The 25146-nt window shown below is 35.9% G+C and overlaps 2 protein-coding genes across 18 annotated transcripts in view; one reads left to right on the forward strand and one right to left on the reverse strand.

The window, feature by feature from the left end:
- Window positions 1–2580: 2580 nt before the first annotated feature.
- rbpjl (recombination signal binding protein for immunoglobulin kappa J region-like) lies at window positions 2581–24743 on the reverse strand. The gene is made up of 14 exons (XM_038306200.1): window positions 24575–24743; window positions 24111–24199; window positions 20677–20818; window positions 20405–20408; window positions 17012–17139; window positions 16644–16714; window positions 16414–16529; window positions 11826–12003; window positions 10563–10700; window positions 8191–8303; window positions 5844–5984; window positions 5564–5719; window positions 5276–5379; window positions 2581–3413 (listed from the first exon to the last, which is right to left on the reverse strand). Exons 2-14 carry the CDS (start codon window positions 24145–24147, stop codon window positions 3113–3115), a joined length of 1629 nt encoding a protein of 542 aa, XP_038162128.1. The 5' UTR covers window positions 24148–24199; window positions 24575–24743; the 3' UTR covers window positions 2581–3112.
- Window positions 20478–25146, forward strand: part of matn4 (matrilin 4) — a 38186-nt gene continuing 33517 nt past the window's right edge. For 11 of the 17 annotated variants that reach the window (XM_038306182.1, XM_038306187.1, XM_038306193.1 and 8 more), the window contains exon 1: window positions 20490–20729. The gene's annotated coding sequence lies outside the window, so the exon portion shown is untranslated. Of the gene's footprint in view, window positions 20730–25146 lie in introns of all 17 variants that reach the window. The other 6 variants (XM_038306197.1, XM_038306198.1, XM_038306199.1 and 3 more) reach the window with 3 other exon arrangements.

The raw sequence follows: 25146 nt of genomic DNA on the forward strand, positions 1-25146 counted from the left end.
CTTCTAAGAACTCATCTAGGGATTATTTCACAAAGAAGAATTCTTCGTAAAGTGAAGAAAATTTTGGACAAACAGTGAACATCCTCTTCAGAAGATTTTTGAACAACAAGAGTTTCTTCAGTCACAGGCTTCTCCAGATCCAGTGCAAGACAGACCACTACAGAAGATCCTTCCCATCTCTGGCTATTAACAGCTGAAAAAAACCCTAAGAGTTACTGCAACATTTAATTTGTCTTTGAGATTAATAAAGTATTTTTGAATTTCAATAAAATTTTACAAATTTACAAAACTAATGTAGAGCAGTAACAATACTTAGGGCCGGATTTATCAAGATCCAATTTTGCGTGCAGTAATTTGCGCTCGCAAAGTGGAATTTTGCGCGAGGGGCTGAACCATGGTTTGCGGGTGATTTAACAAGAGCGATTGCGTAACTGGTGGCAGGCGCAAAACTGTTGGAGACGCCCTATTTAAATGATGGTTTTGCGCGTTTTGTGGTTTGCGGCAAAGTAGTTTGTAGTTTGTGCAAACTAGTGCATTAAGAAATTTTAATCTTACAGTGACACCACCCCCTCCAAAAAAAGAAATATATATATATATATATATATATATATATATATATATATATATATATATATATATATATATATATATATATATATATAAACTTTGGCAACCTTTATTCCCTAAGGTGGTATGTGGCTGAATTTCTATTTCACCGCAGTAAGAAAAAAACACACAAACAAAAATAAAACAGGTGTTTTTTATCGGCCTGTAGAAAAATGCACATACCAAATGGCTCACAAGAAGTGACTGTGGATAAGATGACTGCATTGGCATGTTGCTCCACAGGCGCAGGGTGTCGGGGTTCTCCGGTAGGGCGTCAGGGCGACATGGCATTTAGAACGTCGGACAGCACTTCTGAAAAACGAGATTGGGAGATCCCAGATGCAAAAAAGTGCAATGTTGCAAGGAGTTTCGTGATATCTGGTATTGCGTGGGTCCTCTTTGTGCCTGGCTCCAAATCCATTCGGAGTTCCCCCAACAGCTCCAAAATGGCAATGCTGGATAAACGATATGTTTTGATGATCGTTTCCTCGTTCATTCCAAAAATATTCACACAGAGTGAAAAAATGCGTTCTCTGCGTCTCCTTGCTTCATTTCGATTTCTCCTTCTTGCGACAATAACCGCTGCCATGTGTGCGCAATTACGCATACAGACCATTTGCACCTTCTTTTGAAACGTGTTAAATATAGAGTCAGATACCGTTAGCAAAATTGCTTTCAGGTTTGATAAATCACTTTGCGAGTGCTAAATTAATATATTTACATGTTATCCTCCCACAAGACGCACTTTTGCGTGTAAACGCCCCATATTGCATATTCATTGCAGAAAAAGTACTAAATGGATAAGAGACGCTATTTAGCACGTTTTAAAGACCAAATCCTTTTAGCACGCTGTTGATAGATCAGTTTGTACATTTTTTTGCGTGCGCAGTGAAATAGCTCACGTTTTAATACACGCAAACCTTTGATAAATCCGGCCCTTAGTGTCATATTTCCCCCCGCCTTGAACCAAAGTGCTTATGTAGCTTAAAAGAGCAAACAATGGATTTCAGTTGGTTGAATTGAAATCTATTTTGACTTTGAGATGTCATCACTATTTCCTAGTAACGATAAAACACAATTTTTAAATCCTGACCATAGCCGTGTGTAGTTTGTTAATCCTCCCTTCCACTTGTGGGTTCTCTTCAGGCACTCTGGTTCCCTTGGACTGATCAAAATCTTGTAGATATTTTATAGATTTGACACATTTTACATTAAGCCCATTATTCCCTATTTAAAATTATTTTTATTGGTCTGATGCAATATTCCAATCTCGTTGTTTTTTTTTAAGGTATTTTACATGGTGTTTCTCTTGTCTTTTACGAACTAATGATTTAATAAGTTGACTCAATATATTTGTAAATAAAGTTGACTGGTAGCTTTAAAATGCCATATGTTTCTCTCATGTTAGTGTTTGCATAAATGGCTGTCAGTTTATCACTATGATGGACTGGTGACCTGTCCATCTCACCCCATGCCTGCTGGAGATGCAGTCCACTCCCAGCATAAGGACTGTTACAATAATGTTATTGAAATAATGTTTTGTTGTTATATAGCCATGAATTACTTCAGCCAGACACGAGGTACCATTAGAATACTCAGATTACACTCTTTGCTTTCTTCTTTTCACAGAATTTGAAACTGACAAATGTTTGTGAATGGATCAAATAGAAAGCAGATCACCGTCTCCACAGGCAGCCCTACGATGGTGAGTCTCTCCTCTAAAAAAACATCCTCTCACACTGGAGTCACCCAGTCTACCTTTTTTAAGCCTGTTATTTCTACTTTGATTAGGTCACAGCTTACTTTTTTCTCTTGGCTATTTTATTACCATAACACAGAGCGTATTGTGCACACTGAGAAGTGTGTCGTCATATATATATATATATATATATATATATATATATATATATATATATATATATATATATATATATATATATATATATATATATATATATATATATATATATATATTGTTTTTTTTAGTGCATTTTTTTGTGGATATTTTTTAGTGGATATTTTTCATGCACTTTGAGTCAGTGAAACTTTCAAAACAGAACATGGCTCAGGATGCACTGGTTTACTATTAGACGTGGAAATGGGAATATGTGATCTGTTCTAAGTGCATGGGTGATGCATGTAAATTGTGCCATGGTGAAACGCTGACTCGGAGTTGTTCTTGTGAAAAATGAAAACTTCAGCATCTGAAACATCCTGAAGGAGTGAGTTAATTTAAAACCACCATAGTACTAATGTTGATAGTGTAATAGAAGTGACACTTTTCAAAGCATAAAATATATATTATATTGGAAAATAATTTTTTTACGTATATTTTTCGAAGAAGAAATAGGCCTTCACAGAACTCTAACAGGTACAGTACAGTAACTGTGTCAATTCAACAGGACCAGAATGCATGCCTTATTTCTCTGCTTCATTATAATAAAACTTAACTACAGCAAGCTGAGAATTAACTGATCATATGGCTATATTGCTGTAAACAAAGTGGTTAACTCTGGATGAAGAGGTGGAAATTAGTTCTAGTGAATTCCTGATGAATTGTCTCTAACAGGATGTCCTCCTCGTCCTCCTGGCCTCTGTCTGCCCCTCCTTCCCTGCCTCCTGCTGCTCCTCTAGTAGGTGGAGGCAGGTGAATCTCTGGGGTGTAGGTGAAACTGTAGGATGTGCGATAGATGAGGCCGTCAGTTCTGATGAGGGACAAAGGAAGGGTGATAATGCGACGTAGACAGCGCCAGCCGTCACTATAAACAGAAACATCAGGAATGACGCAGAGCAGGGACTTGGGAGACCTAAAGTGAGAGAAGTAACAAAAACAGAGGAAAACAGACATTTTTTTGTTTAACTAAAGACTCAATAAAGGTTAGGTTATTACCAAGGCATTATTTTAAATTTGTCTTACAGGTATAGTGTTTATGATTCTTGAAAAAAATTGTATGTAAAAAGAAAAAAACATTTCAAAGCTTTGAATAATTTACAGCAATGTATCTTCAGATAAGTTTTCTTCCTTTTTATTATTTCCTTCTTTACTTGCTTTAAGTAAATAAAAAAATAAAAGCATTGCATAAAACAAGAGGATATACAGGAAATAAAAAGAGAGTCATCTGTTATTAATAAGGAAATGACACCTTGGGGTTGTGTTTTTGTGATAGATCATGTATCTGACTGGTTGCAGCTTTTTATACAAAGAGAAGTTTGTGGGTGGCTAAGTTATTCACAAAAGGCTTTTGTAGATACAACCAAGCTCCTGGGAGGATTATTTGCAGAAACCCTTGGTGAGCTGTCCTCTGGCAGGGATTCCAAAGTACGACTTCCCAGCTCTTCAGGTGTGGGATCTGAGGTTAGTTCTTACGTCAGAACAGCTGCTTTCATACTGTCTCAGATTCAGTAAGGGGATGGATGAGAGCTGTCAAGTCTGCAGGACCGTCTTGTGAATTATGAGCTCCCACAGAAACATTAAACAGGCTCAGCTGCTCGCTTTAATAAAGTTTCCTTATGCTCCTGGTCATTTTAAACAGATGACGGCGTGTTAGAGATTATGGAAAAGATAAACAGCAATTTCTGTCATAACTGCTGGGAATCTGTTGGGCTAAGCTGTCTTTCCCTTCTCTAATAGCCAACATAAATAAATGAGAAACAGAACCGAAAAGCAACACTTACAAGAAATAAAAAAAAAAAGAAAATTAATTCAAATAAAAGCTATTGATATTAATGATCTAACGATAATAATTTAAATGTATGTCAATAATTGTTTTATAAAAACTCTGACATTCAATATCCCAATAATTCAGCTAATATGAGGTACCAGTCAGTCTATAGCAGATCAGACTGGAACGAAAACTTGGCGTGGGAGTTTTTTTACTTTAACATTTTAACGTTTTGGTTTTAAAGTAAATCTATAAAGAACTAGCAAACAGCTGGCAACAATAAGCCTGTATGTTATTTAGATTTTCAAAGAAATAATCAAATGGATTAAAAAGAGCATTTAGGGCTAATTTTCTTTTAACGTGGATTATTTTATTTTGTTAAATTACTATAATGGATTTTATGGAAAAATGTAACGTACTTAATAAAGTGAGATTAATTTCCATATGTATTATATCTCTATTATATGTCTTTTTGTAGGGAAAATTTTCAGAATCAGTTCACTCAAACTCAGTCTCATTACATAGAGCCAATTCAAAAGTGTTTTCTCACATAGCAATAGTAAATAAAACAGGTCAATAGAATATAATTTAAAAGACAGATTTTGAGACAAATAAATACCAATTGATGTAGTTATCAAACAGCGCTAATCAATATGTATAGGCTTTAAGTCTTGCTACTGTAAAGAAAAAGCTCATACATGTTCACAAGGACAACCTTTTCTACATGATTTATCCAAAAGCATCAAGGACATTTGAACAAAATAATTATCCATTGTATTTATCCTGAACAAGCGGATAAACAACTACTTTCAAATGAAGAACTTTTGAAGTACACTCATCTTAGATACATCATTCTTATTAATTTTAGAAATGGAGCACTGTTCTGCTCATATTTGCCTGATAAAGCACTATATTATTTTTTATCTGACGTGTTCCCTCATTTTGCATATTATTTTATTATTATCTGATTATCCCACCCTTCTTATTATCAGGATACCTCAACTTACTTAAACATCGTCTCAGCCTCGCAGTTGCCAAACAACATCTTGATGTGAGGGCTGAAATTTTCTCCATGGATCTCCAGCATGGCAACATGTCCTCCACCATTCACCTTCAAAACATACATTATCTACTAATGATGCTGTTTTAATTGTTTTATACACAAAAAATATGTCCTTTTTTAACAAAACTCTGAGTGCTAATGTGTAACTTTATGGGATAAAACTGATTTTGGAAAATCTATGGGACAAAAAATTGATTTACTTTTTAAAGAAATCATTGCTTGATAAACTCACCTCCAAACCAGTAATAACAGGGAAAGGACTAACTGGACTCTGAAGGCAGGTCAAACCCTGATTAAATGTGAATTCAACCACTTCCACACCAATGATGGTCCAGCAGGATCCTTCATTTAGCACCACTCTGCTGGAGTCCCTGATGCTGGACGGTGCCTCATAGGAAGGACAAAGGTGGAGGAGAAGTTACAAGAGATGTAGACATAGAGAGATAGGAAAAACTAAACAACTCAAGAAGATGTAGATAAAAGAAGTAAAATAGTAAGAGGAAATGTTTTACCTGGTACTGTATGATGGTGTCATTCGTTAGGCACAGATAAGCATTGGGACTGTCCCTGAACTGAAAGGCACACTTATGGAGCTGGGAAATGGGTTCATCCACATCTAATATAGCGTGCTGCTTGTTCACCTTCCGAATCACCTATAGGCATTAAAAACTCCATAAAAAATCTCATTCCTTTCTTAGTTTATTGAGTTAAAGGAACAATCAACATTTCTCCTAAAGATGCATTATATAGCTGTGCAGTAAGGTTTAAACATGAACAGATGTGTTTAGAGCTAAATAAAAGCAGTTACATTCTTAAACCCCTCAGTCTCTTTTAGGTTGGCAGGCAGTATTTAAAAAATAAGGGGGGAAAAAACCTGTAAGCACATTAAATCATTTTATTTTCGATATTGTATGATAATAACAAATCTCTATCACAGACACCCAAGCCTTAAGAATGGATTAATGGCAAAAAAAAAAAACTTTGGATTTCTTGCCTCTGGTTAAACAAGTGGCTGATTCTAAAGAGAATAAGTAAGCAGTGCAGCCAGTTACACTGAATTTTTTCACTGAGCTTAACTCTTGGGTGGTCTGGTAGATGCTGTGACATTTGAAAACTCGGCTTACTAGCAAGACATTGTGTAGTTATTTTCCTGACTTTTATTTGAGGAAATCAGGAGGGTAAATGAATGGATACTAAATTCAGTCTAAGAAAAGCTTGCAAGTTGAGAAAATTAAAGCCTGTTGTTTGAGCAGGGGCGACAATTCATTTGTGTATTAAATAGAATTGTGTGGTAATAATAGATATCAAAAAGAGAAACATGTGGATGGAATGAGTGAAGACAAGGAGTTGTTGTATGACAATGGAGCGTGGAAATGGCTTGCTGGAAACAAGTCATTTTGTGATTGAAAGCAGGGCTAAAACAATATAGTTAAAACTGTTATTGAAATAACCATCAACTTTTTTGGTAATCAAAACCAATCATCACATAGAGCAACAGTACACAGACTCTAGATAATGCCATTTGTTCAAAGAATGACCTACGTATAGGAGGGATTAGGAAAAACCTAAGAAAAATCTTAACATTTTCCATTTAAGATTAAAAGTCTTTCAATGTTATACATGTATATGTGCATATATCTTTATGTTTCTGCTATTTACAATCAGTAAAATACTTAATAAGGGATTTTTTTTACTCAAAAACTTTTATTTAGAAATATAAATCTACTAACAGTAATTATTCCTGGAATAACTGGTTGATAAAAAAAATAATAGACACATAAATCTATAACTAATACAGAAAACAGCTAATTGAGTGTTTAAAGGTTGACTTCAATTCTCCTCCTTTGCTGCAGGCTTAGGGTCTCTATTATATAGTGCCACAGAGCCTTTCCCTGTCTGCCACTTTGACTCTATATCTTATTGAACACCAACGACCTTTAAACTTCTAGTGAATGGCTGTGATAAAAAAAAACAACTGATTTAATGTCCTATAAAACAAACAATTAGTTATCTTCTATTCGTAAATGTATGTTTATCATAAAAAAAAAAATACAGCATGTTAACTAAAAGTACCCCATATGATTCATAAATTCTAATTTCTCTCAATTAGCTTTGGAGGCTCATTATTTGAAGTCGAACTAGAAATATTAACACTGTAGAATTGCAACCTCAGAAAATCTCAGACGTCACAACTCACAGTATATTAAACATGGTGCATTAATGCTGAAGTCTGCTGATCTGGTTAAATTTATGGTCCATACATCTGCCCTCCTCATCATTTACTATTTGGGTGCAAACCACAAATACAATCAGAGCCAAGATCTTGTCACGTTAACAACTTAGCAGGCATAATTTCTCCAACTTTAACCTGACACTGCTGTATAAGGCCAGACTACAATAACATATAGAGGTGTAGCGTGAGAGTATATCCTAACCAACTTCCACAAGACCCACAGCAGAGAGTGTTGTGTCAGCAGCTAAAGGGGTAAAGTATAAAGAAAAGCCCAAATCTGCTAAAAATAACGGACTTTGCTCCAACATTTCAGTATCACCTATATTTGATGACGAGAGAAAAGGGAAAAATATTTACAGGTCCAGATGGTCACATGACCATCTAAGGTTTAATGAGGTTCTTCTTATCAGAAACTGGGAAACCACTGAATAATTATGGTTTACCAACACTAATTAGGTAAGATAAGTATTAACCTTGCCAAATTGATCATTTTGAAAGCTTTAATGTAGGTGATTGATACTGAAATATAAAATAATAAATCCCTCTCAGAAAGCGGAGCTGTGGCATGACATGCAAACTGAGGCCCATGCCCTTAATGTGTGTGTGTGTGTGTGTGTGTTCATTACCATGGGTGGCAGAGCAAGTCCTGACTCAGTGCAAACTAACTGGACCACAGAACCATAACAGATGAAGCCTTCACTCAGCACAAACCCGCCCTGGTCAGCACGCTGGTCATCCACTACAAACACATATAAGAACTTCATCTGACTATTTACAGAAATAATTCCACCCATGTCAAATTTTTATATATATTTCTTATGTAGTAGGTTATTTTTGCACCAGCAAAGAAGACAAAACAATGATCTGGAGATGGTTTGAGTTGTGCTGATGGATGATCACTTGAAGCTGAGGGTTTTGTGGTGGGAAGGCTGTGCACATTAAATGCTGTGCTACATAAATAACCTCCCTGACCTTTAGGTTGGCTCCACCAGACTCGTGAGAGGAAAAATGCTGGTGAATACCTGCTCACAGACACGGTGTCTATTAATGCAGGGTGGCCGGATTATGTGAAGGTAGCTGTCTGATAAATGAAAGGTAGACGTTTGATGCTACTTTATTGCATAGATAATTCCTCTTTTAAAATCCATCAAGAAGTTTATGTTTAACCTCTTGTAAAGATAAATACACATTTTGGAGTTGGTAACGCTTAAACCAATCTTTGCTTTGAGTTTAGGGCTAAGAATTTTCAAAAAGTACAGTACTGTCCAAACAAAATGGCAGTCAAATTAATAAAAAAACTAAAAATGGATACATCCTTTTATTCATCAAATCATGTCATACAGAACGAAAAAAAAAATAAGAAAAATAGAACCCATAATCACCCAAAAATCCACTTTTTTTTCAAAGATAGACACTATAAAGTAAGTCTAAGGGAAGATATTTTAAAGCAATGCTGCATGAATATTTACCAAATAGTTGGTTAATTTGAGATATTAAATGATTTTTCAGGTCAATATAGAGTGCTTGGCACGTATTGATGCTGATGCTGATCTTCTCTAAAACTCACCTACATAATAGAGGGTTGATCCATCACTGAATGTTCTCTGAATGTGTTATATGACCAAGAGAACCACTTTATAGCAATTAGAGCTGCCCTTAAACACATGAGCTAACCAAGCTAAAAGCTGTTCTTAACCAACACAACAGATATATGACTCTTTGACATCTTTCTGACTCTCTGATGTAGGATTTACGCTAGAGGGGTGAATGTGCCCTTATCTTTATAAGTAACTCCATGATTTCTTATAAGTTAGGAGTTATCTGCATTTCAATGTCAATAAAGACTGTTTTATTTAACACTAAACCTGGAGGCTACATGCTTAGTGCCCCTAGATGCCTGAATTTACAGTGTTGCTGTGATGTTACTTTGATTTTTATTTCATTTTCTATCTGAGATATTTTAGTTTCAGAACTCTGTTGGTGAGGTTATGTTATCAAATAGGAATCCCTGATGCTTAAACTTTATTACTAAGTGTGAACAAAAAATTAATAGAACTAATGCTCTATTTAATTATAATTATAGATGGGATCACTTTAGATAATAAATATCTATGAACTTCTAAATAGAAAACAATAACTTCCTTTTTCCAAAGTTTGTCCAACTTTTTATTTGGTTTACTACCTGCTTTTTTTCAAGTTTTTATCTTTATTTGCTTTTATTTTCCTTCTATTTTATTTTTTCATTCACGTTAAGCACTTCATAGTGAATTGTGCAAAGAAATACAATTTTCCTTGCCTCCATTAACAAGGACTGGCTACCCTCATGGCCCTTTCCCATTGTAAATAATAGGTATATCTCAGTCCATTTAAATACTATCTGACTGGAGTGCATATTTTTGTTATTGTATATTTTTTAAGAATTTTTGTGCAATGGTTATACTATTTTTATATTCCCATAAAATGTATACACATTTCACATTTGTTTATTACATAATTTATATTTCCAAGTGTATTTTTGTTAACTGTATACTTATTTTTGTGTAGCACCTTATCACCAAATCAAAATTTAACACTACTAAGCTCTTTCTGATACCGGATCAGATACTTGGTTATGTGGGAAAACCTATTTTATCACTGACAAACCTGAACTTTCTTACTTTAGGACAATAAAAATATATTTCTATTCTATTCTATTCTATTCTATTCTATTCTATTCTATTCTATGATGATGGAGTGTAGTGCAGAATGTGCAAAAAGAACATGTCAGAAAAAGCTGTTTCTCCACACTCTAAATTTGTAATATTTTAAAGGTCTGCTAAAAATTTTGGAACTGGGTATTTTATTGATATGATTTTAATTTTATTCTATTAAATAAAAATGTAATAGAATGAGTCTGTATTCATAAACAGACATAAACAGTATGTGTCCATATCTAAACATATAGTATACATGCTTTGAAACTACTATAGAGATGACACGCATGCAGTGGCACAGTTACCCATGGTGATGGTGAAGGCTGTCCACTGTCTGGCGCTGGCTATGAAAGCTCCTCTGTCCACCGAAAGGTAACGAGTGCTGACAGTCTGTGAGCGTAGACGGTTGAACAAAGCCACTTTGGAGAAGGAGGATATACACACTGGAAATACATAAAGGCACACTGTAAGACACACTGCACTTATTCATAACTCCAATCTTTCTGTAAAGAGAAATTGTTTTCCATTAGATATTTAGTTCAGAACTCCTACTTAAGGAGATGCTTGATTTTTGCAGCAGTGTGCAGACAGTCATAATAACTGCATTGTTCATTTCCTGACAGCATTTTTTAATAAGTGATATTCTTGAAAAATGTGCATGATAGGAAATGTTATTGTTTGGTAAATTCATAATAAAATGTAAATTTGTACATATCAGTGCTTTTTTTTTTATTCAGTAAGCTTTAAAGCAAAGTTTTTAAAACTACTACTGTATTCCAGATGCCCTCTGTCCCAACAGCAGGCATTAAGCAGTAACACACATATCCCATATTTGCAGAAACCTGATGTTTAATGACTTGTTAAATTGCCTGTATAGTACTGTACATTTAAAACCTTTCAATTCAGCCAACACACTGCACATGTAGCAACCTCCTACTTACATGCCTTATATCAATGGCAAAATTACCTGATCTTATTACTCTTAAGATCAGAAAACACATGTTGGCACACAAATTTTGCAATTTTAAAGCAGGAACATTTCCAAAGCGTGAAGAGTCATAAGGTCGGAGAACTTGGATGGTGAAACTGAAGTCCGTAGGCGACCGGCACAGAAACTTAAGCTGAATCACGAGCATTCTTAAGACAACAACATTTAACACATAAGTGGGTCTCTAAAGTCCAGACTACTGGAGGGATCAAACCTTTAAAAAAACGGAAGACAACTAATTTAACGTTTCAGCGAATCAGCGAATCTGATTTGTCCCGTTTACGCTGATTAGGGCATTTCTGACGCAATAGACATAAAACCATGAAACAGTTTAAATTTAAATACATTATTTCCAAGCTCATTCCACATGTCTATTCTTCTCTGTGTAAATATGTTGATAGTTCTGAAATACACTTAAAAAAAATGATTTTGCAAGAAACTTCTCATTTTCTTCTTGTTTTTTAGCGGATCTGTTTTGTAAAACGATTTAGGTTTTATTGTTATATAAGAAATTTGCATTCCTTTGTTGTTAAAGTTAATAAAAACAGATGGATTTCCTAAAATGTAAAGCAGGACTCACAGTCAGCATTCTTCATGGACTGCCTCTTCTGGGAAGGTTTGGAGATCACTTTGATCATCCTGCTTTGGAAGGATCCCACTTCCTGTCTGTTGCCCAAAAAAAGCTGGAGCAGCAGGCAGAAATGCTTCCTCTTGTCCTGATCGGAGATGAAGAGAGACTTTGCGCAAGCAAACAGCCGCTGTAAGAACAAAGGCAGTCACAGTTTAAATTTATACGATGAAATTTAAAACATAAACTGGTACAACTCTGGCTGAGTACTGAACATTTGTTTCAGGAAATTGGTTTAGCTTCTTCTAAACAAGAAGTTTCAAGGATATTCTGTAACTATTTCTCTTTTTACTGCCTGAAATCGTTGATTGCATTTATATATATGCCATTTTTGGTGTATTATTACCCCTACTGATAATCAGATACATTTTCATGAGCAAAAAAAATGCATAAAAGTCTCCAGGACAATGCAGGACCATGCCTATGCAGCGGCAACACAAGAAACTGTTTCACCATCCCCAGTAAATATGCTGATGAAGGTTGTCAATCATCCAGGTCATAGTCATTCCGTAAAAATTCAAAAAATATCCACTGGACTTGGTTTCCAATATTTGAAAACGTTTCGCCACCTCTCCAGGAAGCTTTCTCAATTCAAATGTCTGGATCCGCAGTGAGTTTGAGTCCTATATAGACAAAGCCTTGTATCGCTTGGAAACATGCTGGTAACCGATGAATGGGTCGTTAGGTTCCATCGTTAGCCTGTAAAATCTGAAACCTGTCTATGATTCTGAGGGTCGGTCGTTAAAGGGGGGGGATTGCCGTTAAGGGGGGGTCTGTCTCTTGTAATACCTGAAACCTGTCTATGATTGTTAAGAGTCGGTCGTTAAGGAGGTATTGTTCACCGGCTGGAGCGGGTAGGTCCCTCGTTCCTCTGTGATGGGGTGGGGCGTTTGGTGATATCTGGAAGGGATCATGTCTGTGATTGAATTTTATGTTTTTGGAAGCTGGAATCTGAGTCAACCAACTCTGTTTAAAGTTGTTTTTTCTCTCTTAATATAGTTTGCTTCCTTCACGCCCCTCTCAAACCACCTATTTTCTTTATCTAGAATATGGACATTCTGGTCCTCAAAAGAATGTCCTTTGTCCATAAGGTGTAGGTGTACTGCGGAGTCTTGTCCAGAGGAGGCCGCTCTTCTGTGTTGGGCCATGCGTCTGTGGAGAGGTTGTTTGGTTTCTCCAATATAAAGATGAGAGCATTCCTCGCTGCACTGAACAGCATATACCACTCCGCTCATATTCGGTCTGGGGTTTTTATCTTGGATTTAAAATCTCCAATTTGTGTGTAAATCCATCCATCAGAACATCAACACTTACCCTTTGCCCATGGGCATTCTCTAGCTTATTCTGAAGGATCCCAAATAGTTCCTCTAAAATGTTCTTGACCTAAACTAAGAAACTATTCTAAATATATGTCTAAGAGGCATCTAGTTTAGACATCTGAAATACCTCAGCCTATTGCCATAGATGTTGAAAAGCAGCAAACCTTCTTCTGCCTGCTCCTAAATGACAACGTTCTTTACCTTATCTCTAATCCAGCCTTGCATGTCTATTGCAATAGTGAAATGATTCAAACATGCAGAAAAGTGAGTCCTAAGAACCAGGGTTAGAGACAGTGCCACATAACATGTTAGTACCACTTGGTGACAAGACGTAAATACACTTGAACTTCTACTTTTGAGATAGAGATACCTATCAACCTAGTAAGAGGAATCTACTTGTGTCAGTTCCATGACCTTAAAGTTCAGAGCTTCATCCATTTCACAATATACTGCAAATTACTCAAGTACAACCAGAAGGTCATGACCCAAAGATGACAACCAAACTACATCATCTGTAAAAGGAAAAAAAAAAACATCCCTTCTTTTCCAAAACTACACCTTGTACTCCTCCTCATGACCATAACCAGGACTGAGCTTAATTGCCATCTGTAAAGAGGTTGAGCCCACACAGAAAATTGTTTTACCCTGTGCTTCAAGTGCTGATGCAGCTTCAGCTTAAATCATGGATGGTCTCTAAAAGCATCCCTGATACCCTGTACATCTGCATTACACCTACAAAATACTTAACAGCCAAACTCCCATGACCTCCTTAGTAACTTTGCAAGGGTAAACCCCAGTGGTCTCATTTATAAAACATTGCTTGACATCCGTACAAAAATGGAGTTCAGCAATAACACATTCAAATTTGAAAAACCATGTCCACACACAAAACCAACCAGTTTTCCTTTATAAATCACAGCTGTGTTATTTGATGGTTACCGATGGCAACGGCATCCAAGAGGGCAAAAAGAAAATGCAGTTTAACCTAGGTGTTTATATGAGAGGTTAATTTAATGTATATATGTATATTTGGTGGTCACAGTAAACTAAATTAAGTATCATTATATCATACCTTTAAGGCTGATTTTATCTGATACTAACAAGGACATCCAGGCAGCACAGGGGTTACTACGGAAAACAGTTATTGATTTCTTGAGATAACGAGATGATTAACCTGTATGAGTAATGAAATAGGCTGGCCAACAGCCTCATGCCCATGGTGCCTGTAGTTGTGCAGTCGCAGCACTGCGTGTGCACAAATAATCCGTTTTTTTCTTTCCTTTTTCTTTTCACTCATTGCGAGGTGGTGGTGGATATTTGGATTGCATGGAATACAGGAGAAACAAAACTGACTGTTTTTTTTACAAAAATCTCTAATCTTGATTATTTAGGGGGTTAATGCATTTAATAACTGTTACAGGCGTAACACCTGGGCTGTTCAGAAAACCCCTGGGGCTAACATGCCGAAGGCATAGGTTTAATTGCTGATTAATCAGAAGTAGAAGCAAATCATCAAACCAACAACGTTGTCTAGTTACCTAAAAGTTGAAAACGGGATTATTTACAGAAGTACACATAGGCTGCTATGATTTATACTACTACCGTAATCCTCTCCCGCTGTTGTGGTATTGAAGGATGTAATCAGTTTTAACACACACCTATCATGTCATTATCACGAGAAAACGGCTTTCATTATGTTCAGATAATGAGAAAATTAACAAGATTTTTCGAGAAAACCACTGTGAAAAAGTATCTGAGGGACACGACCGCTCTTGGCTTCCGTAGGTTACCACTGACTATAACATACCAAATTTATGGATAAATTCACAACATTATTTTGTGGCTTTAGGCAGAGTAATTTCTTTTATGATTATGTGGTGGTAAGAGCTGACAGGAAACACAGAGTGGTTAACAGGTGTAATTCATTAAAAAAACAAATCCAATTGTAGATGATCTGAAGAAGCAGAGTACTTACGTACTTATAAGGTTTAATATGGTGAGAGGGTCATGTTTAAGCTACATCTTATCCTAATTGTTTTCTAATCCTTCATCAATTATTCTAGTAGCTGGGGTACAGTAGGCATGAAGCCTCATTCATATTTTTACCATATTAATTCATAAAAACATCTTAAATTCTATATCTGCATGGATTGTTTACTGATATTTATGTGTGGTTGTTTCAAGCTGTGCCCCCCGGCTTCCCTTTCCTTTTTAGAGTTATGCACAATGACCTCCTCCTGTTTAACACCTGTGATAAACAGGGATGGTGTGGGACTGGCGGGTCTGCGCCCAATAGACTTTTAAGCCTTAGCTCCTGGAAGCGTCACCTGAAAAAACTTCCTGAAAAAAGCTTGTTATGCAACTTTTTATCACACCCATTAACAGAAAAAGTAGGTATGATTTAAAGATCTCCTGAATATGCAAAATTTCTTTGTTTATTCTTGTAACAGGGTTAGGTTTAAAAGCCTCAGTTACTGAGAGGTGATCAGTTGAGAGCTCTGCCCATATCTTTACCTGAGGCTCTAAGAAATACTGGTAATGGTACAACGCTGGTTTAATCATGACCATGAGCATTTAGAGCCGAAAGGTTGCTATAATCATAAAACCAAGTAGCCACTTTCACTACTTTGGTCGTTCCTTGATGTACAAAAAAACATAAACAAAAAAATAACAAGTAAATCCCTTTATTGTCCCACAAAGGGGACTCTGTTCTCTGCATTTGGACGCATCCCCTTGGGGAGCAGTGGGCTGACATTTTGTGGTGTCCGGGGAGCAATCAAGGGTTAAGGGTTTTGCTCAGGAACCCAGAGTTGAGGCTGTGGGATTCAAACCGGGTACTTGCAACCTTCAAGTGTTGGCCTAAAGGGCCAACTTACCTATTTACATTAATAATTAAGTAAAAATATGTCTGTGCTGTTGCTTTATGGGTATTCTACATCTATAGAAGGACACTTTGATAACCAGGTGATCAAGGCAATCGGAGCAACTTATAAAGGAGGCAAATTGGAAATATTAGTGATATCTGCTGTGGAAAAAAATAAACAATGTAAACCTCACAGGACCATTACTGAACAGATCTAATTGTAAGATTATAATATAATATTGATTGGTGAGCTCATAGGAAACTTGTGTCATTATCAACTCTAGCATTAGTCAACAAAATACGCTAATTGCTAAAATAAACCACATTCATTCAAAAAATTGTATCATAGCTTTCTTACCTTTGAGTTTGGTTGCTCATCAAAGACCAGTTTAAATGTGTCTGCCTGTGTCTGATTGGAAGTGTCTAGACACATATAACCGCATATCCGATAAACTGAATCCCCATAACCCTCTGCTGGAGAGCAAAAAAAAATTTTAGGGAAGGAAAATCAAAAGTCAAAAAGAAGAAATGATTTAGATAAAATGGGATGGTTTTCAAATCTTAACTGAAATGTTTTTAGTTTTCCACCTTTGAGATGATCCTGCATGACTTTCCATCCATGACCGCCAATGTAAACGCAAGGAGGGGGGCAAAAAAACCTGATGGAAAAGTTTACATTTACACATACTGTATATACAGTTGTAATTGAAAGTTTACACACCCTCCTATTAAAGAAAAAGATAAATTCACACTAGTAATTCAAATACCACAAAACTGACAAAAGCAATAATAAATAAAAATGTACCAAACAGATTCAGTAAAATGACATATTGAATAAGAATTGTTATGAGTAAACTATTCGATATTTTCTAAAATGTTTTCTATTTATATAAGACTTTGCATTACAGAGTGGTTTGCAAACGGTGAATAAATATCTTGCCAAAGATGCATCAAACCTTTTCTCGTTGCCATAGGATTTCTGAGCGACTTTAGCATGCAGAATGGTGACGCTCTGGTCTGCATGAGCTTCTTTTGCCTCTCTTGCTCCTCCCAGAAATTGGCAGCCTTGAAAGCCTGGCCGAGTCTCCTAATTAAATCAGAATGCTGTCAGTAAGATACAGCTACTGTATGAACTTCATTTCTATGTATCTATGTATCCTTTTAAGTTTCCTTTTTTACATTTTAGTTTAATATTACATTGCAAATGTAAGTTATAAAACCGAGTTATCTTGATTGGTAACATGGGTCAAAGTACATGTGTTTGAAAAAGCATCTTTTTGTTTTCTTATGTTGAATTTTTCTTGAACAACTTGTTTAAAATGAAGTTCGTTATAAAGTTTGGATTGGAATATTTACTGTATCCGAAAGGTTTTCTCAAACAAGCAGTATTTTTACAGTGAATTATGTTGCAACCTTGTTACCTTTGCAGAGGAGTTTATGCTTTAGGAGAGTTTGTCAAATTTTCTGTCAGTGTACAGTATAAGTTGAAAAGTTATGAAAGTATTTTTAATAATTTTTTATCAGAGGTACGCTTCATGCCAAGGAACAACCCAAATAAATTTTGGTGATGATTCAGATTAAAAACCAGATACAGCATTTTTTTATTTTTTAAGGATTCTTTAACATTGTTAAGATAGTGTTTTAAAGAGGAAACAGGCAGTCCCTCACTAAACCAGAGGGTGGCAGCAGTAACTATTGACAGCCTCAGAATGGACTCCAAAAGTTACGATCCAGACCTGCGAATTTTAGCAATAGGTGTCGGTCACGATATGAGGTAAAATGCTGTGCTAGTTTTAAATGGTTTTGAATAAATCTTTCTTTCTTGAAAATTCCAAATGCTATATCCTCTTATGGCAATGTCAGGGGTGTGAAAAGTATTAATGTTTATTACTCAAGTAGAATTATAAATCATACTGTTTACTTTAGTAGAGTTTAGTGTATCAACTTAAGATTTTTTACTCAAGTAAAAGTGTAAAAGTACAATTTTAAAAACTACTTAAAGTATAAAAGTAAAATGCTATATTTGTTACTTTTGAAGAAACATTTTTCTACAATTCTGGATGATAATTTCCTTATACTCAAGTTTCTTTGTTTTATAACTAATGGTAACAGTGTCAAATTAACTTTGCATCATCCTGAAAATGTGGTGAAATACAAGTGGACAAAGAACACAAGGGGACAAAGAAATTGTCTGGATGAAGCAAATTATTTTGATGTTTTTTGTGTTTTGTTTTTTTAAATACAGGCCATCAGGCCATAACAAAAATTAGCTTAAATAAAACAAAACTAATGAGTCTATTTTAAAATGTAAGGAATACAAAGCAGAGATAACTGCAAAAATTTACGGAGTAGAAGTAAAATGTTGTCTAAAAATAATTACTCCAGTAAAGTACAGGTAGCCACAAATTCTTCTTAAGCAAGGTAAGTATTTGTTCTTTGTCACTTGACACTTCTGGTCAATGTGAAAAAAATGTTTTTGAGACTTTTGCAAATTTATTAACCTAATAAATCACATCAACAAAAGTATTCACTGTGAAGCTCTGGTTTGACCTGAGGTGCATACTGTTTCCACTAATCAAACTTGAGATGATTCTACAGAGAGTAGAGTCCACCTGTTCCAAATTCAGTTGATAAAACATGATTAGGAAAGACACTTATGTCTATATAAAAAAAACAGAATGAGTAACCTAATTTTAGAGACAGCAAAACACTTTAACAAGACTGACTCCAAAGCACTTAATGAGTCCTTCACCCATTGACACCTACATTATCATGCTAATTGGGTTAACCAGCAGCCCTGGGACACACTGAAAAAGAAGGCTACAAATATGGACCCTCTGAGCATCAAACATTGGTGAGGCAGGAAGTGTCTTGGCCAAACCGTGAGATGATGGAGCAGGGTTTTGGACCAGCAACCCATCAGTTTGATGTCAAACACCTACTTCTGTATTTCTGAGTAAACATTTTCTCCCTTTTCTTTTTCATCCTCTCTCATTTGTTATATTTTTAGTCTATCAGATTTGGAGCTCTTGTGAAATAAATGAAAACATCCCCAGAGCAAAAAAAAAAAAAAAAAAAAAAAGTGTTTTAAATTAGTTAAATTTTTTTAACATTGAAAGCATAACACAAACTGTTTTCAAATTTTCACTTGTTCCTTTTTTAAACATAAGCAAAACAGAAATTAGATTAGATGATTAGATTAGGTCAGCTTTATTGATCTCACAGCGGAGAAATTCACTGGTAACATATTGGCATAGTAGTTAAAGAAGGTGCAAACAAGGAGGAAAAGGTGCATTAATTCAATTTAACTTTTGTATGCTCAAACAAAAGTTAGATTGTTTTAACATGCATACTATTATCCCAAGACTGGGCAGTCTTTAAGCAGGATAAAATTAGAGGAAGTAAAAAGATAGGTTTACATTAAAGGTTTACCAAATTAAATAATTTCATGAGTTACAGGTACTCATACATTACTTTAACCCTTTCAGAATTTCCCCATCAGCAACTAATCTAAAGTTTCAGCATAAAAGCTTTTAAAGTCATATTGTAATTATATTCATAGTGTGGAATTTCTGATATTAAACCTGTGCTGAAAAGAGCTTCTTTTGGCATAACTTAAGAGTTTAATGGAAACATTTTAAATATACCAGGAGACAAGTATTTATAGAAGCTGAACGGTCTCATCTAAACTGTCTTTGTGTACTTTAAACTTAAGCTTCACTTTTGTTATATGAATATTAACATGGACATTCACTGAGGGGACTCTGCTTTCTGAGCAGTAGACCAACAGTTTTGCTGATGTTTGAGGATGATCCCAGTGACCTGGTTTAAACACTAATGACTCTGAGTGTGTGTGTGAATGTATTTGTGTGTGGTCAGTCACCAAGGTGACAGTGCACTGTTCAAAGGTCAACGTGCCATAAGTTGTGAGCTCAGACTCTGGTATGTCACATAAGAAACACTGAGGACAAACCAGGTGGGTGGGGGGGTCCACTATCATCATAAAAATCCTTCTTTTGCTGCACTTGTTACCAGGGCCAAACATTTTAGATCAGGTGTCAGGTATTGGTGTCAAGGTAGTAAGCATGCCTTACTGGACAGGTGTTAGGGTTATTAAAATGGATGCATTCCAGTTTGTAAAACAGGAAGAGGGGCCATTCCCCAAAATAAAGTTTGCACAAGAACCAGACCAGCCTGGGTTTACATGCAGTTATATGAAAGGATCATTTTATTCAAAACCGTACCCAAAATACTTTTAGAATATAGGAATTAGAAAACTTGTCATTTATTACTTAGAGTTTGGGAAAAAGGAAATTTTGAAATCATCTTTGTTCACTTCTGTCCCAAACTCTTCTCTGTTCGGATTTCAGAAGCAGGGGGTGCGGTTTCCACCTCCCCTACTAGGCTGCTTTCCCCCTGGCATCCTAATACCTCCACACATCCCCTCAGCTCCTGCATTCCATCAGTGCGTAAATCAGAGGTTAGACCTTTTCACGTCCAAGCGCTCATTCTCTGCGCCAAGGCAACGGTTGATCTGGGATAATCTAAACCCGACCGTCTCTAATCCGGGTTAGTTTTTTTGATATATGCATGTTTGTTTGTGTCTGAGTTGAATAGCTACCTGTCCCATCCTCCGGTCCGCGGTGCGTCGTGTCCGGGCAGCAGCGTCCCCAGGTGAGTCAGCGGGTTAGTCGGGTCGGGAGGGAAGGAGGGGGGCAGAGCGGCGTCTGCATGGGAGAGTCTGCTCTGTTGCATTATTGTTTCTGACAGGAAGATACAGACTGGTGTAAATAAACAGCTTTGGTAAAAAACAAACAAACAAAAAACAACAACAACTGGTAACATCTTCCCTGTGTTTGAATATTATCTACCAGCACGACGCGCTTTTTGCACAAAGTGCCAATCAAACGTTGTTGCGCATCATTAGACAGGAATTCACTTCCCAAAACTACAAATCAATTATTTTAATTTCTTAATTTATTTTTATCAAGCATGCTTCTTCTTTTCATTGTATCTGAATTTTTTCCCACTAACTTGATAGAAAAAAATTAGAATCACAAAGTAAAATAATAAAAATTAATCTTGTTTTATGAATTTCCGCAAATATGCTGCAATAAATCTTAAAGAAATAATGTTACAAAAAGCACTGCAACCCAGCTTTATCTGTTGTTTAAGTATTCCTTTTATGCTTTCTCTCTTACTTAAAATTGCTGATAATTTAAAAAAGTATATAAAAGAAGAGGCATGAAAGTTTCTTTTTTTTATTTTCTGGATGAATGAATGTGAGTGCGTGGGTGTAATGCTGTGGGCTCCCACTGGTTGCCTGGAGGTGACGCTGTGTGCAGACAGTCTGAAACTGGTAGTCAGAGACAGACTGATTATTTAGCTGTCTGAGCAGAAATAAATCAGTTTTTAATCAAAAGGAAACCGAGTCTGCAAAAACAGAGAGATAACAGCAGGGGTCCTGGGGTCCACGATTGCGTCAACTAATCTGGGCAATTGAGGCAGACTGTATTTTTTTGGATTAACTATGAGTTTTCTTTAGGCTCCTAGTGGGAATGAATAATGTGAAGCTTTTCTCTCTCGTTTTACTTACGATTTTATGTCTGAAAGATGTTAAAACATTTTTACTCCCTACTGACAATGTTCATTGAACCTTTACTTGCACAGGTGCACTGTTTAGTTATCAGGAGCTTTCTTTGGACACAAACCTGAAAGGTATTTTATGGTTCTTTCTAATCTTAGCTCTCATTTTGCTTTAGATTTTACACCTTTTTTTATTCAAACAGTACTTTGAAGGAACATTTGTTCATAAACTCACCAAGGCAATAAGCTTTCTGAGAGGTTTAGTTGGTAATAATTACTCAGGATTAAGAACAACACCCCCCTGCCTTAAAGCATTAATGTTAGCCTCTTCCCACCTCCTCCAAAACACACACACAGCTGATCATCAGTGGTTATTTACCCTGGTAAATAAGATAAAAATAGTATTGCAGATAGTTACAATAATAGTAATATTATAACATTGTTAGCTGTTCATGAAGAATATCCTGCTAGAGTCTGAGGTGCATATTCTGTTAGGCTTATTGCCACTAAAATACGTTTATAAATATGTGGATTTAGAGGCAGATTAAAATTGATATAAGTCTTATTCGTGATTCTCAAAAATATTATATTTTAATTGCTAAATAATTGTTTTTTTTTTCTCAGATGGTACAGTTGCTATGAACTACTGCTCATATGATAGTCTGGAATGAGGTAGATTTAAGCACCTCAGCAGGTATTTAGGTGAGATTAATGTGCTGGTAGAAGTCCTGTAAAACAGTTTGGCAGTCAACCAAACTGCTAACAGTAGCAGAGTCAACATCTGCTTCCAATCTGAAGCTGCCAACAAGAAGCACTGTGTTCATCTCTCTATGTGCTCCAGCTGTCACTCAAATCCTAAATCAATCTAAGGATGGTGCAAAGACCCTCAGACTGCCTCTGGTCTTCTCTCATTTATTTTAGTCAGAATATCTTTCTGGGTCACTGGATGGACACAAGGTTGATATCTCTGCTATCTGTTTTTATCTCAGCTCTAATCCAGACTGTAAGTCTTTCAGAGAAACCTATATATGTTAAATATTGAACATATACTTTTCCATCCTCTGTACATGCATTCCACTCTTTTCCACGTTTCACCTTCTTTACTTCTTCCTTTAATTTCCGCTTCACTTAAGAAGGGATCATCTTACATCACGCTCAGTGAGCAAACAAGGGAGAATATTGTCAGAGCTGTGCTTCAGGCGCCAACTTACTAGCTCACACATGATTATGAAGAATAAATACTGTCCTAAAACAATCTTTATAGATTAACCAATAATATCAGCATGATATGGTTTAGATAGTTTTACATCCCAGATTAAATTTAAATATTTTAGTGGGATAAATAGTGTATTCTTTGCTAGGTGTAACCCCTTAATGGGACCAGTAGGTGTCACTTTTGTATTGCAGGGTAAGTACTTTTATTCAGGTGACAGGTAATGGAAGCTGAACCACTGAATATTTTCTTAATGTTTTGATCGGGCGTTTATACCTATGGGACAATACTCCAAGGAATTACATGTGAGAATGTGTTTAAAATGTATATTTATACCAAGTGTAATACAAGCCAGTAAGTTAGGGATGCCTGCTGATTGTGTTTATGGTGATTAATGGTGATGACGTGTGAGTAATGGATAAAAAGCCTATACCCTGATATCAGAAACTGAAATAAGTCACAATGAAAAAAATAATGCACCCGTTTTTGGCATCTACGTAACATACCTGTTTCATGTTAAGTAGGGTAGGACATGAAAAAAAAAATGTTAAAGTAACTAAATATGATTAAGTTGATGCCAAAAACGGATGCATTATTTTTTTTTCAGTGTAACAGAGCCCATCTGCTTGTATTTTAATCGTCAGTCTAAAGCCAGCTGTTCTGTGAACACCTCAGAGATTTGCTGGAGAACATTAGGGAACAGCAGCATCTTAAAGACCAAGGAACACAGATCAGCGATTTAATTGTCGAAGTTTAAAGAATTGTTACTGTAGGTTTTAAAATAATGTGTCAAGGCAAAGAACTGTTCAGCCAATCATCCAGAAATGGAAAGGAAATGACAAATTTAATTCCCAAATATTTGGTCATTTACTTAACACTACAGGTGAAGAAAAAGAGAGCATGAGAAAAGAAACAGCCAAAATTTCGATTATACAACCATTAGGAAAACAATTAGTAACAAATGGTTACTCAATAAATCAGACTGTTATGGAAGCAAGTCACTGTTGAAATATAGTCACTAAATTCCATCTACAGGTTACACAAGCAGCAAATATAAGAAAGAAGCAGCAGGGTGAAGGTGGAGGTGTATATGAAGTATGATGCTGCTGCAGTGTCATGCTGTGGAAATGCTTTTTTTCAGGTCAGGGGGAAGGTCAGAATTAGTGAAATGATCATTATGTTTGCTGTGATGGTAATCAAAGGCACAAACTATCCTCAAATATGTCTGACAATGAGCAAAATAGACATTTACTCACCTTTCCTTTTAACATCTGTAATGTCCACTTTATGCATGGTAGCGTTTGCTTCTTTAGGACTGGGTGCACTTCAGGTTCATGGTTCTCTGCTTTGACAAGGTTGTGTAGAAAAACATCATTTTCAACTGCATGAGACCCCGAGAGGCCCATAAATACCAATACCTAGTTTGCCAGACCAATATATGCTAGGCCAAGTTTTATTCAAGCAGAAGAAGAATGCCTTCTCTGTGAAACTCCAGGTCCAACAGCTATGTAATTGGTTTTAGGCAGCTGTTAACTTAACTTAGCTCCAGGTTCCAGTTTATTAGTCTGTTAAAATCAAATACTTGTTAGATTTTATATCTTACAGAACACATCCTACATGTAACTGTACATAGAAAATAAGAACCCATCATATGGTAATCCAAGCATGTTAAAAAATTAAAATTATTAGCAGTTAGATATAATCAGGCCATTATTCTTACTGTGTGCTGAGCAGGAAAGATGTTCTTAAGCTGCTTTGTTATGATCAAGTCCAAAATCAATGCAGTGACGAACCATCCCCACTGGCTGAACAACCACGTTGGTCAAGTTCAGCTAAATGTCCACCTGTGAGCTGATCAGGTCAACCCTAAAGTTGAGAGTATTTTGTTTCAGTCTGCAGTATGAGGATGTAATCAGAAACATATGTGAGTTTATTTCTGTTTGTTCTACATTATGGGTTTATTATCTGGTTTCCAGTGTGAGGAATGTGTGTGTGTGTTTCAGGCTGTATGCCTAAAAAGATAAACACCTGTTCCTGAACTCCTGCTTTCTCACACACGCCTTTCACTATTACAAACACTTTTCAAGGCTACTTTTTAATATAAAGATAATGTTTATTTTTATACAGTTATTAAGTCAGTCTAATCGATTAATGATGGCTATTTATTTAAGTTACAAGCAATTTATCATCTTAAACCGTGAAAATGCTCTGTGGTTAAAGGTCTTTAAATGGAAAAATAGCAAGTAGCTCTAAATAAAGTGGGTTCTAAAGTTACTTATCTTATCTAAAACT

The sequence above is a fragment of the Cyprinodon tularosa genome, unplaced genomic scaffold (assembly GCF_016077235.1).
Source record: "Cyprinodon tularosa strain WSP-4 unplaced genomic scaffold, ASM1607723v1 ctg575, whole genome shotgun sequence".
Classification (NCBI taxonomy): Eukaryota; Metazoa; Chordata; class Actinopteri; order Cyprinodontiformes; family Cyprinodontidae; genus Cyprinodon; species Cyprinodon tularosa.